This window comes from Tauraco erythrolophus, chromosome 4, assembly GCF_009769465.1.
Source record: "Tauraco erythrolophus isolate bTauEry1 chromosome 4, bTauEry1.pri, whole genome shotgun sequence".
Lineage (NCBI taxonomy): Eukaryota > Metazoa > Chordata > Aves > Musophagiformes > Musophagidae > Tauraco > Tauraco erythrolophus.
This window is the reverse complement of record NC_141468.1, coordinates 76,291,861-76,304,482: the sequence shown is the minus strand read 5'-3', so window position 1 is coordinate 76,304,482 and position 12,622 is coordinate 76,291,861. Positions and strand designations below refer to the sequence as shown.

At 45.7% G+C, this 12,622-nt stretch overlaps 1 protein-coding gene across 1 annotated transcript in view; it reads left to right on the top strand.

The window, feature by feature from the left end:
* Positions 1–6,603, top strand: part of PRR5 (proline rich 5) — a 52,536-nt gene extending 45,933 nt beyond the window's left edge. Inside the window, exons 7-8 of the mRNA XM_009987433.2 lie at positions 3,121–3,259; positions 6,053–6,603. Coding sequence (XP_009985735.1) covers positions 3,121–3,259; positions 6,053–6,603 — 690 coding nt within the window. The remainder of the gene's footprint in view (positions 1–3,120; positions 3,260–6,052) is intronic.
* The last annotated feature ends 6,019 nt before the right edge of the window (positions 6,604–12,622 follow it).

Sequence of the window (12,622 nt, the reverse complement as noted above, 5' to 3'; positions counted from 1 at the left end):
GGCTGCGGCCAGGCGGAGGTGACCCCAGCTTGCTCTGAGCCTGCAGACACTCCTCTGGGCCACTCGGGCTGGGGTAATTCATAAAAAAGTGATGGTGTCATTCAGGTCGTATGGAAAGTTTGGGTTTGGAAAACTGAGATAGCCCTTGCTGAATATTGGGATGTACTTGTATTTGCTTAAATAGAGGCCTGGAGGATGTTAGTCATTGAATAACACAGCAGAAAGAAATGCAGGAAAAACACTCTTTCACAAGTTCAGGACGCGATCTGCAGCCTGTTACACTCCTGCTCTCACAGCAGCTCCACACTGAGAGAACAGTTTAAGGGAACTGCCCCCTCCAGCTCCTGCAGGAAGGCCTGGAACAATGGCCAGTGCAGGAAGGATGTTGCAGGTGGATACGGTACGGTACGTTTGTGCCACGGGGCAGAGCAGACAAGAAGTCACCATGGCTCCAGCAGATCCAGATGCCAGATGTTTTATGACTTTTCAGCATGTTTTGAAAAGCATCGCGTGGATATTCGCAGAGCTGAGGAATAAGACTAATGGCAGGCTGTGTTAATGCTGGGGGGTGTTAACACTGTAAAGGTGGTATTTTGTGGGCTCTTCACTTCGAAGGTGGGAACTAAAAGAGGCTGAAGTGGAAAGGAGGGTGGAAGTTAGCACTGCTCTTGGGACAGCAGGAATGAAGGTCGAGTGCAAGACTGAAGAAGCTGTCACAAGTGTTTAGGGAGTTAGGATTTTGAGAGAAGATTCTTGAGAGCAGTGAGCAGTTGGGTTCTGCAGGCACAGCAGCTGCAGGGCAGCAGTGGCAGAGACAAGGCGAATCTGTTCCCCAGCACAGCCGCTCCTTGACCCTGTGATGGAGGGCTGTCACAGCAGCTGGAGCTTGGAGGTCGAGTCTCCATCCTCTCAGCTCACCCTAGGAGCCTACCTCAACCCAACAGAGCTGCTGAAAGCCCACTGGTATCCCTTCCAGAGCAGCAGTCAACACAGGATAGAGCTCGGGCTTTCGAGGTGTTCATCAGGGAAGAAGGGAGTGTATAGCAGAACAGATAATTCACAACCAAGAGGGAAACCAAAAGGACTTTTCAGGCATGTAAGGCTGATAGGAAATCAGACAGTGTTAAGATCCTACTGGACAAGGACACTTTTATCACTCAGTTCTGCTAGAGTCAAGAGTTATTTTGTGGGCAGCATGGTACTAGTGAATTACTGGGTTCCATTCGCCACAGTTGATATTTAGCTAACCTCTTTCACAAGTATCAAAAATACTTAAATGGCAGAAAAGTAAATAAAGCCTTACCACAAAATCTAGGCATGAGCAATGCTAAACATCACTGGCTTTTGCCACTGGTATTATATATCACGTTTAGGAAACCGGTTCCAGAGGTAATTGGAGTGGGAGCCTGGAGTGGATGGCCTAATGCACTGGCCTTTGCCACTGGTTATGAGCTTGATGCGATCATCAATATGTAGGAAGGTAGCAGGTGTGTTGCCCTTCTGAGCACTGAAAAGATCTTGGCTAAATCCCAGTGAAACAGGAGGGGAAACCCCAGAGCAGATCTCAACAGGATAAAAATTGAGACCCTTCCTCCTGTTATTTGAAACTTTTTCTCTGATACAGGCCAACAATGACTTGGAAATAATGCATGCACCTTCTCTAAGTCTTCTGAATTATTCCTATGTTTTTTTTATCTGGTTTAAATTGGCTGAATAGCTATGGGCTCATTCTGCTGTTACTTTGGTGTTTGCAAGCTTTCAGATTCACTGCATATGCCCTCGTGTTCATATTTGTATTTGTGACTCTCCTAAAGTTTTACAGGACATAGCACATCTCCAAAAATTGTTATTCATTATTTAAAACCCACAAAATGGGAGTCCAAATTCTGTCCATTCTCTGTTGGCCATTATTTATTTTCCATTCATAAACTTTTATCAAGTAACACCAGGCAGCATTCAGGCAGCGCAGGCGAAGTGAGCCATTCACAACCACGTTGCAGTCTGATAGTCAGTCACCCGTAGATGCTGGTTGGTGAATCATACTGAGCAGTGAGTACACCCTAAATGTCAGGATCCTTTCACATGTGAAGGAAGTGTTGCAGTTTTACTCACTTCATCTGTGTATTGCTCTCTGGAGGCTTTCATCCCAACATGTTTCTTTTTACAATAATTCAGGGACATATTAGGAAATCTGGAATTCTGCTAAATTCAAGCAAACTTCTTGCTGAGTATGACATTTAGGATCTTAATTCTGCAACGTCAAACATATGGCCACATAGCAACACACTAAAATGTGAATTTACTGGGGGTTGCAAGAGGAATCCTACATATGAGCATACAGGGCTCTGCTCAGACAATACAGACGCCTGCACGCTGCAGCTGTAAGTGGAAGGGAGACTACAGCTCCACAGGGTTTTCCTGTCACCTCTGCAGCCTTATAAGCCCATTTGTGGGTGGAATTGCAGAGTTAGCAGCTAAGGGCAAAAGATTTTGCCTATGAGTGGATCTTACCATGCTAGTTATAATTGACTTTTGCCTGGATAATGGCAAGTGCCAGGGAGGAGGTGAGGAAGGAGATACAAACCTCTTCACTATAAATATTTCTTATTGAAAATATCCTGGAAGAAATATTCCTGAGAGTCTCAGTTTCACCTGTTTCTTAACCCTGTTGGTATTGCTTAGATGGCAGTGACACCCTGTGGTACCAGCCACTGGTGCAGCACTCGGCGGTAGTTCCTTCTGGAAGCCAGGATGAGATTGCAATAACAAAAAGTCCGGGAATGTTTTTAATTCTTCTTCACAGACCACATCCTCCATCCTTCCTGAGTGCCTTTGCACTAAGCAGGATGTACCTTTCTGGATTTAAATGTCCTGGAAGTAGCTGCTGCCTCTTTCTGAGCATTTGTGCAGCACCTGCGTGGTGAGTCTCTCTGATTCGACTCACATTTCTTGGCTTTACAGTAAGAGGAATGAGCTGTCGTGACAAACCATCGCATCACGGTACACCTTCGCTATAGAACTTGGTGAAAATGCTTGCTGCCTCGCTGCTTGCCCCGGTGAGCAAGGAGAGCTTGTGGTTGGAGGGGACAGTGCTCATCTTGGGTATTTTCTCTCTTTCAGGGGGTTCACGAGTCGAAAGGTGTGACTGAAGATTATTTGAAACTGGAATCCCTGATCCAGAAAGTCGTTTCTCCTTACTTGGGCACGTACGGTCTGTATTCCAGTGACGGACCCTTCACGCACTCTTCCTGTATCTTGGGTAAGAATAACAGAGGCTCAATTTGACACAGCACAGAGGGCTTTACCAAAACCTTGGTCCACACAGGGCCAAGGCCCACACAAGAGGAGACTGCCAGCACTAACACAAAGCAGTCAGGCTCCTTTTCTAAGGCCATGCTCTTTGCAATGTGCAAAGTCACAGTGAAACACTTGCTAGTGGCAGAAGATGAAAACAGATCATCATTAATAAATCTGTGAATCTAGAGTGTGTTTAGCCTTTCCATTCTACCTTTTAATGAGAGAGCTTTAAGACGGGATGCTTTATGGACAGTGAGAGGGAGAAGCAAGAAGCCATTTCTAGAGTGCTGAGTAGTGTCTGTTCATTAGTGCACAAAGATCATACAAGGCTGTTTAAAGCAGGGAAGAGAGTAGGAATTTGTCTTAGAGAAGACTAATCGATAAGCCTTCAAACATGTAAAACCCTTCTGCAGAGTGGAAGGTAATAAGCTGTTCTCCATCCCACTGGAGATAAGAAACAGAGTGGACCACACATAGCAGGGGAAATTCTGATTACATGGAAGGAAAAAGTCTCTATTGTCACATAAACCACCTCTGGAGGCTTTTGAATCTTCACTGCTAGAGGTGCTGTATGCATGTCACATACATAGGCATCCAAAAGGAGCAAGGTGAGTAAACATGGTCCTGCCTGGTGGCAGGGGCTGAGTGAGTGACCTTCTTGAGTCCCTTCCAGCTTATTTTCTATGATTCTTTGAGCTCTGAAGCATTCAGTGTCTTCTGTGAAGGCAAGATTTGGCTGAGATGAAGGTCTTTTGATTTTCCCATGTAGTAATAGAATCTGTTGAAATTGTGAGGGGAATGCTACCAGCATAAATCAAAAAGGAAATGCGGTAGTACCTGAGTATTTTAGAGAAAACGGGGGAAAATAAGTTCAACTGCATGTTTTCTGTGCGGTCAATTTAATCTGTTTGCTTGTCAGAAATGGTCAATAAGGTAGTTGATTTTCTCTTGAAGCTGAAAGGAAGAATGGTTGTATTGCAGTAAGCGTTTAAGAAACAAATCAGTTTTATGTGAATAAACAGAGGCCAGTTATTTATGGAAAATGGTTCAGGGTTACTACTTTGTATCTGTTGCTTGCCGTTAAAAGGCCACAAGCATTTAAACGGAGCCTCAAATGGACATTTTCTGAATACAAGCTTTTGTATGTCAGCAGAGAAAAAATGCACCCAAAGAGAAAAAAAACTCCAGTCAAATGGATTGTTAGAAAATAAACGTTGTATTACATGACTGCAGAAGATAGGAAGGTTTTGGTGGACCAGGCACTTCCCCTTGCTGCAGTCTGGGGTGTAGATCTGTAGCAGTACCCCTGAATAGGTCTTAACTATAGTCAATGAACTTGAATGCAAGGGAGCTGACTGCATAAATCTTTGCTGCTTTTGAACTAACGCATCTAGTTCTGTCCAGCTATTTTGGTAGCATGGTTTAAAGCTGTGACATATTGTCCTTGGAACTGGTGAGGCCACTGACATCTTTTCTTTCCTGTCTGGCCAGCACACCCGGCCTTCCCTTTCCAGCCAAGCCTTGGTGTGACCAAAAAGCCAGAGTTCCTGTGGCAAGGCAGTCCCAGGGAAACTTTTCTGTTCACCAGGTCAAACTCCTAACAAAGAAAAAGTCCAAAAGGGAACTTAGCTCAGTTGATTTCCCTGCTGAGGCAGACACAACTGCAAAATACAATCTTAAGTACAGAAACTGGCTTTTTTGGTAGTACAACATATGATTGGAATTTGTGTCCAGGTAAGCACATAATTATACATAAGTATAATTCAGAAGAGACTGGCATTTGTAAAGGAAATTGCATGGTTTGCAGGGGAACATATACCAGCATCCTGATTTAAAGCAGACAATTTATATGCAGTGGCTGTGGTTGACTTACAAAGTGTGACTTGATTCCCTTCTCCAGCCATGCCCCTTTTGTGGGAATGGCGAAGTGAGAGTAGCAGGAAGAAAGCTTCAAAACTGAGACCTGTTATTCACACCACTTGTATTTTAGCACAAGTGAGTCCGAGCACTGAGGTCTACAAAAAGTTTGCATGATGGTCATTTTGATCTAGCTGCCGGAGAGCGCTCCAGCCCTAAATCACTGGTAGAGGATCTCCGTGCTGACTTGCTGCCACCTGCTGCTCATTCTTTGGAAAGAGCCCACTTGGTTGACAGCAGCATTCATACAATCACTGCCCAACAGAGTGCAGGTTTGTTCCCCAGAAAGGTTGCTGTGGGCACTGCCTTCCAGTTAACGTTTCCAAACACTCTTGGTGCTCTCTCCTTGTGTGGTCTCTGAACGATGCTTTGAATCAGAGTTTTTCCAGAATTATTAGTAAGACTGCCTGTCTTAATCCTTGTGCCCCAAATTTGAAGAGACCTGATTTTCCCAGAGTGAGTGAAAAAGTTAAATTTTAGCTACTGGAAGTTAGTGATGGCCTTTATAGCCTGAACAAGAACAGAATTGCACTTTCTGTTCTTGTGAAAAGAAAGTGTTTACGATTGTATGTCAGGTCTCCCACAATTTTTACTGGTTTACTCCAGATGCTGAAGTTGTATGAATATAAAGGAATGTCAGCTATATATAGTCTTCAATATGCTAAGAAAATCTAGGAAATCTGAAGCCTGTGGATCTACAAAACCAGCAAGTTTCTGTCCTTCAAGAAAAGCTCATGAATATTCAGGGCTTGACTTTTCCTTTCAACACTTGTAATGATTAGTACCACGAAAAGAGGAGACTCTGTAGATATTACTCTGGATCTTTCTCTATTTACAGAGAAGCGGTTCTTCAGGCGTTCAAAATCGGGTGACATCCTCGCCAAGAACCCCGTGGTGCGATCGAAAAGCTACAACAATCCACTACTGACGCCCGTGGCCGAGTATGAAACCGAGGGCGTGGCTGCCAATGGAACCGGCATCCGAAGGCACTCTGTTTCGGAAATGACCTCCTGCCTGGAGCTCCAGGGGTACTCCAACCTCACCACCATCATGGACAACGGCTCCAAGAGCTCCATGACAGCCACGAAAAGCTCGCTATCCGGAGACCAGGAGAGGCCCAGCACCGGCTCAGTGCAATGCTCTAGCAAACTCAGCACGGTTGAGCAGCAGAAAGGACTCTTCCACTCGATGGACGACCCACACAGGTCTTTTGAGCTGGACAGGGACCCTTCCTTGATTCCAGTTCCCTCTTCCAGCCCTGAGAACATAGTGGATCAGATTTTGGAGTCGATCGACTCTGATTCTGAAGGCATTTTTATTGATTTTGGCCGAGGCCGTTCCAATTCATCAGCATACAATGTGGACGTGAACAGACAGAGCATCATGTGAAGGACATTGGAAGACAAACCTTGGGTTTTAATATTATATATGGAAGTTACTAATGCGTTGAATCAGACTATGGGCAAGCTGTGTATGTCTGGGGCAGAACTTCTGCTGTAGGTCATCACAGCTGTACTGTGCACAACCACAAGTTTACAGCAAGCAGGAATCTGCTGCGAGGGGGAAGAAACTCCAACCACTTCTCCCTGTCCCCATCACTCTGCAGTCAGGTTTCCTATTGTCTTTATAAACTTAGGGGTTCACAAGCTGACAAGTGTCTGGTAAAATGCTATTAGTGCGGCTGGCAGCGGTCGTTCAGTAAAACAGCCTAGCAAATAGCTGTGTTCACTTCTAAGTTTCTCAAGAGATTTCCTGTAGATGGCAGGTTGTTCTCTGAACTGTAACACCTCAGCCAGAGTAAAAACATGTCCTTTTAAAAAAAAAAACAAAAACCCCCAGAGGCTCTGGGCCTTCGTGCCACAGAATACAGTGATAAAGAACTCTCTTTTATTCTTTTTCTTGTACATCTTGTATGCACTCCTTTGCCTAACGGTGAGTTAGAGTTCTTGAAGAAAGGCAAATAAACAGAAATGTGCTACCTGATGTCATGCGATGCCTCGTGTCTCATGTTCTGTTTCACAGCCAATACCTTGTGTCTGTGATGAGATGATTAATGCCAATGAAACTGGCATTTAAGGCTGTGTTAATTTGCTCTGAACGTGGCACTTGCAAGAAATGTGTGCACTGTCGGCTCCTGGAGCATCTGTTGTATGGAGAGATTCCAGCAGAATAAAAAATATAGCCTCTCGGCAGAAATCCTCCTTATATATTTATGTTCTTAAAGAAATACAATAATGCATAAACTGTCAATTATGTGTTGATACTTGAGGAGCGTGACCCTTGCAGCTCTTCTCATCCTGAGCACTCGCAGCTCTTTGATTGAGGATTGATGCATATGGTGCTAAGGTGAAGTAGAAATCCTGATGCGTGATAGATTTTTGACCAGATGGTTTTACAGTGAAGAAAGAGCTACTTCAGGTCACTCCATAAGAGGCATCTCCTCTGGAGGAGAGGGTCGGTCAGTACCTCCTGAGCTGCTCAGCAGAGACTGGGCATCACTTCGGTCTGGCAGTGCCTGGCACTTAGCTCAGATGCTCAAGGGCTCTCCAGCTTCACTCTGTGGCTGCACTGCTGACCTCAGTGCTCGCCAGACTCCTCCCCAGGTTTGATTACATTTCTAGGCTCAAGGCCCCACTTCTGATACTTAATTTCCTTTGGCCTCACTACTTAGTCGTTTGGAAAGTGTGAGCTCAATCTTTTGCTACCACCCTGCTTCACTGCTGGAGATTTCAGCTTTTGGACGGATGTGCAGGCTTCCCATAACGCAGAGATTTGAGAACCTCAGAAGCCAACGGAGGAAGGAGCCCCATAGATGAGGCAGGGGTTTGGTGTCTGATTTGCTTTGTGTTTGGCACGTGCAGCTGCGCAGCCTTCCCTACAGGTAGGCACTTAAGTTAGGTCATACTTCAAAGTCTCTTTTACGCAGAGATAAATAATTGCTTCTATGTCCCAACAGTCTCAAGCCTAACAGCCAGGGAACACACCTGGATGGGACCATCCAATGTGGGGCAGTCAGTGTGGTGGGGCTCAACACCAACTGGCAGAAATGCAGGTGCCGCAGAATGTACCCTCAGTGAAAGCATCTCCGGTGCCTGGGAGGATCTTTGAGGTCCAATAAACAAAACGGTTTAGGATGCAGGCACCTAGCTAGCCCTCTGGATGTGCAACTAAAAGCTGCCCATCATCAGGTCACCCATTTGGCTGCTTCCTGGCCATGGTGATACCTGTACAATCCATGGTTCTTAACCAGGGAATGCTCAGGAGTACTTTACTCCTGATGGGGCTGAGTATGTCAGCAGCTCACTCACATCTGAGGTTTATCAGGTTTGTACCCACTAGTTGGCACTACGAGAGGGTGTTTGCCCACCCTTTCCTAGCTGGGGGGCATGGTGAGCCCACAATCTCATGGCACGTTTGTGGCCACGTTTGGCCCTGTGCAAACCACGGGAGAAAGAGGAGGTCTCCCTGCACTTGGGTCCAACAGATGATAGGATCGGTGATTTCCAAAAGCATCCTAAAGTGGTACAAATCCCAATGCTCGTCAGTGCCCTCAGCCTCCACCCTTGTTCCTTCTGACAAACACTGTTCTGTTTCCTGAATGACTATTTAGATTGGAGAAAAAGAGCATCCGCAGCATTGTGTTAAGGAGATGGTGCAGGGGAGAAGATAAATTCAAATGCCTACAAGAAAATTTTAGAAATATAGTGGATCAAGGCCTCTGCACACCTTCTTCCTTAAGGGAGAATTAAATGTAGTTAGAGTTATAAGCTTATCTGCCAGTATATGTACTTACAAGTATTCTCCGTTATACTGGGGAATATTTAAGCACAATTTCAACTGAGAGGAGAAGGACTGCTGGGACCCTCCCCACCTGAGCTTTTGCATGGTTAATGCCCTCTCCTATGATAGGAAATCTTGAATCCCCTGGTGTGCTGGCAATGAGCTAACCTCTCCCAGCTTGCCCACATGTTGCTGGTGGATGAAAACCCTCCACCAGCTGTTTTAAAAGGTTTGTTTAAAGATGGCTCGAGGCAGTGACTGCGTAAGAGGGGTATTCTGAACAGCCACCTCAGAAAACCTCAAAGAGGAGCAGGATTTAGGAAACGGTCTTGTCTTCGGTGTTTTCTCTTGGCCAAGGCAGGCAGCTTGGCACCTGTTGTAAAAGCCTGCTCTTGGACACTTCGCATTCTCACGTGCACCGCAGAGGGAACCAGCCATGCCAGAGCATTGTAGCATTGCAGCCCAGCGCTTCCAATCTAGCTTACATTTCCAGCTCTTAAAGTGGGCACTTTAGGGTCAAAGCTCTAGCAGCAGAACGATCTAATGTAGGCTTTCATTAGCAGCACATAGATTCTTCAACAGATACTGACCAAGGCTCGTTCTCCAGGACCACATTGGAGAAGGACAGAAAAGCAAAGCAAGACCCACCCCACCCTGCCCCCAAAACTGTGATTACCAGCTGTGAGAGGGTTGAATGAGTATTTAAGGAACTTGGGTTCAGACCTGTTGGGATTTTTTTTTTTACTTGTTGTTAGGTAGGTCTGTGGGTGCTGCTGGGCTGAAGTAAGAGGACAAGGAAGATCTCAACTGGCTTCAGTTAAAGTAAGTTAACCTGGTAATGCTGTAATGGAACAGGCTGAGCTCTGCTGTTGCTGTGGTTTAGAGCTTGCTCAACTAAACTTGCCTCTGCTAGCGAATGGTGGTATTCACAAAAGTGTTTTATCTGCTGTGCTAAAGCTCTGCTGCTGGAGTAATGACTAAAGAAGGAGCAAACACATTCTGATTCTTAAGGGTTCCAGCTGCTGTTTCAGGGCTATTTTTTAATTAAACAAAATGTTACAGACTCAGCAGGCTTGCTATGAAGAGCCTGAAAATGTGAAGGCAGCGATAAGTTCCCTACTGCAGTGGTGTCTCTCCTTCAAGTTTATATTAAAATATGCAGGCAGATATGACTGTAAATTGAAAAACTGGGTGTGGTGGTCTAGCTAATTCCTATGAAAGCCACCATCTCTGTTGTCCTCAGAGATGAAGTTTCTCATCAGCTCATTCCCCAAGAAGTGGTGTGACTGGTGGCACTGTGTGCTCTGTAGAAAGATGTAGGTGGAGCTGTGCCCTAGCTCTGTGCTTTGAGCCTCTATGGAGGTCTGCTTTGAGTGTGCAAGACCATGTGTGTGAGTGCCCAAGGTGTGGAGGGGCATGGAGTCAGGCATAGCCCTGGTAGGACAGATCATGGCAGTGATGCTGAGCCAGGCATGTGCAGGCAATCAAAGCCCAGCACTCAGTGACTCTAAATGCTGTGCAGACGTGAGACTACCCTAATTTGTGATCCTTCTACTAGTAATCCCAATGCAGACGATGTGGTTTTAGAGACAAATCTCGGAGTCATTACGAAGGAAAATGCGTATCAAAGAGAACAGTGCAGGTTCTTGCTAAAAAGTATTTAGTGATGGCTTTCAGCTTTCCAGTGATGCTCCAGTTTTGTCCCTAAGGGGACATTCTCAGTATGCCAGTTATTCCTCTCTAACCTTCCTTTGTTACGATAAATTGTGGCATTTTATGTCCTAATCCAAAACTCAAAAGCTCTCTGCTCTTTCCCTGGTTAGGACTCCTGTCATCTGGCACTGCAGGGGGAGTGTCACACAGGCAAAAGGAACCTAATGAACAGCTGCTGAGCTCTGTGGAAAAGTAACAAAGCTCCCTGGAGCACAACTGGAAATAGCAGAATAATTGGCTGCAAATAATGCTGCCCAAAGAGAGGCCTCTTTTTTGTAGAAATGGAGAAAAATTACTTTCCATTATTCAATTAGCTCTTGGCAAGCTGTTTTTGGTAGTGGTTTTCACTAAAACGCTCTTGCTGATACCATCTGAACCACTAAGCTGTGGTGGCAGAAGAGCTATGGGCCACCTTCTTCTGGGGCCACCAGACAGACATGCAAGTATATGAAAATATCTGATCTTTCTCTGAAGTTCTGGTCGGAAATGTATGGATTGCCCCTTTACTAGGATAATAACCTGTCAGAACGTCTTGGAAATAAAGATGTCAGAAAGCCCTTCGTGTTATTTTTGAGCTCTTGTCTGCAGAGACGTGACTGTCATTCCAGAACTTTTCTCAAAGTACCAAAATTTGGAGGGGAGGAGCAGAAACCCAGATATCGATTGAGCTGGTGGTGCTGCAAATAACATATGCAGCCATTTTAAAAATATGTAAATCCTTGCCACTATGCCCTCCAGAAGAATAAAATGCCTGGTTTACAACTGAAGTCTTGTTTGCACCTTTTCACGAAGGAAAAAATACACTTCTAAAAGGGTAATAAATATATTTTGCCTTGAAGGGCCTTCTAACATCTCTTTTTCTTCACGTGGCATGGTAGCCCCAGCAGCAGACTGCTGCACTCAGTGGTTTGCAAGTTCCTAGACTCCTCTTTCCTTGGGAAGGGAGGAGATGGTGTATGGGGGTGGAAGAGCAGACCAGCATCTCAAGAGGATGTGGGTGAAAGGTGCCACGAAAGCAGCTGTGCTGTTGTGTCCTCTGAAATCTAACTCAGGTTAGAGCTGCTCGAGACAGTTTATTTTTCATAACTGGTGGCAGGCTTCAGAAAACCACAGACCACCTGATGTTTGTTGGGCTGCTGCACAGTGGCCACCAGCCCACCCTTCCCAGAAGGGTGATACAGAGAAAAGCTGCCAGGGAATAGCTGCTGGAGGTGTCCAAGGTGGCTTCTGGTCCCTCTGCATGGCCTGAAGGACCTCAGGCTTCTGCCTGCTTTATGATGTTACTGATGGGTCAGGGATCTCTGAGGGATTGAGGTTATATCAAATGATTGAACTCTCCAAGCTACTGAGAAAAGTACCAGAAAGTGGTTAAAATATTTTGTGTGGTCCCAGGATACTGCAAACAAGTGAGCACGAACTCTCCGGGGTGCTCTGTTTTGGCCTCATTGCTCCATCAGAACTGATGGTTAAACTCAACGGGTTTCATCAGACTTGGAATCAGGGTAACATGTTGTCCCTCTGAAATCGCCCACCTGGCTTAAAGCTGCTGTTTACTCCTCTGTGTTGCCCTCAGAAGCCACCTTTGTGGGGAGATCCGCAGAAAGGTTTTAGCTTTGACCTGCTCAGTGTCATCATTCTACTGGCATTCTAATATTCTTCAGGCGGGTCACTCGACCAGGAATCAAATAATGAAAGTCGCCTGTTCTTTCACAAATGGTGCGCCCCTCCGGCCTTGTGCTGCGGAATTGGATTAGCACGATGGCTGCTCACCAGCCTCATAGCAGGATTGCCTACCTGAGAGGGGGACTGCCAGGACCCTGAGCCAGAGCCAGAGGAGAGGGAAGGGAAAACAGTGTGCGAAGAGCCGTGCAACTGCTGTGCTACCAAACCCACCAGAAGTTTATTGTTCATTAGT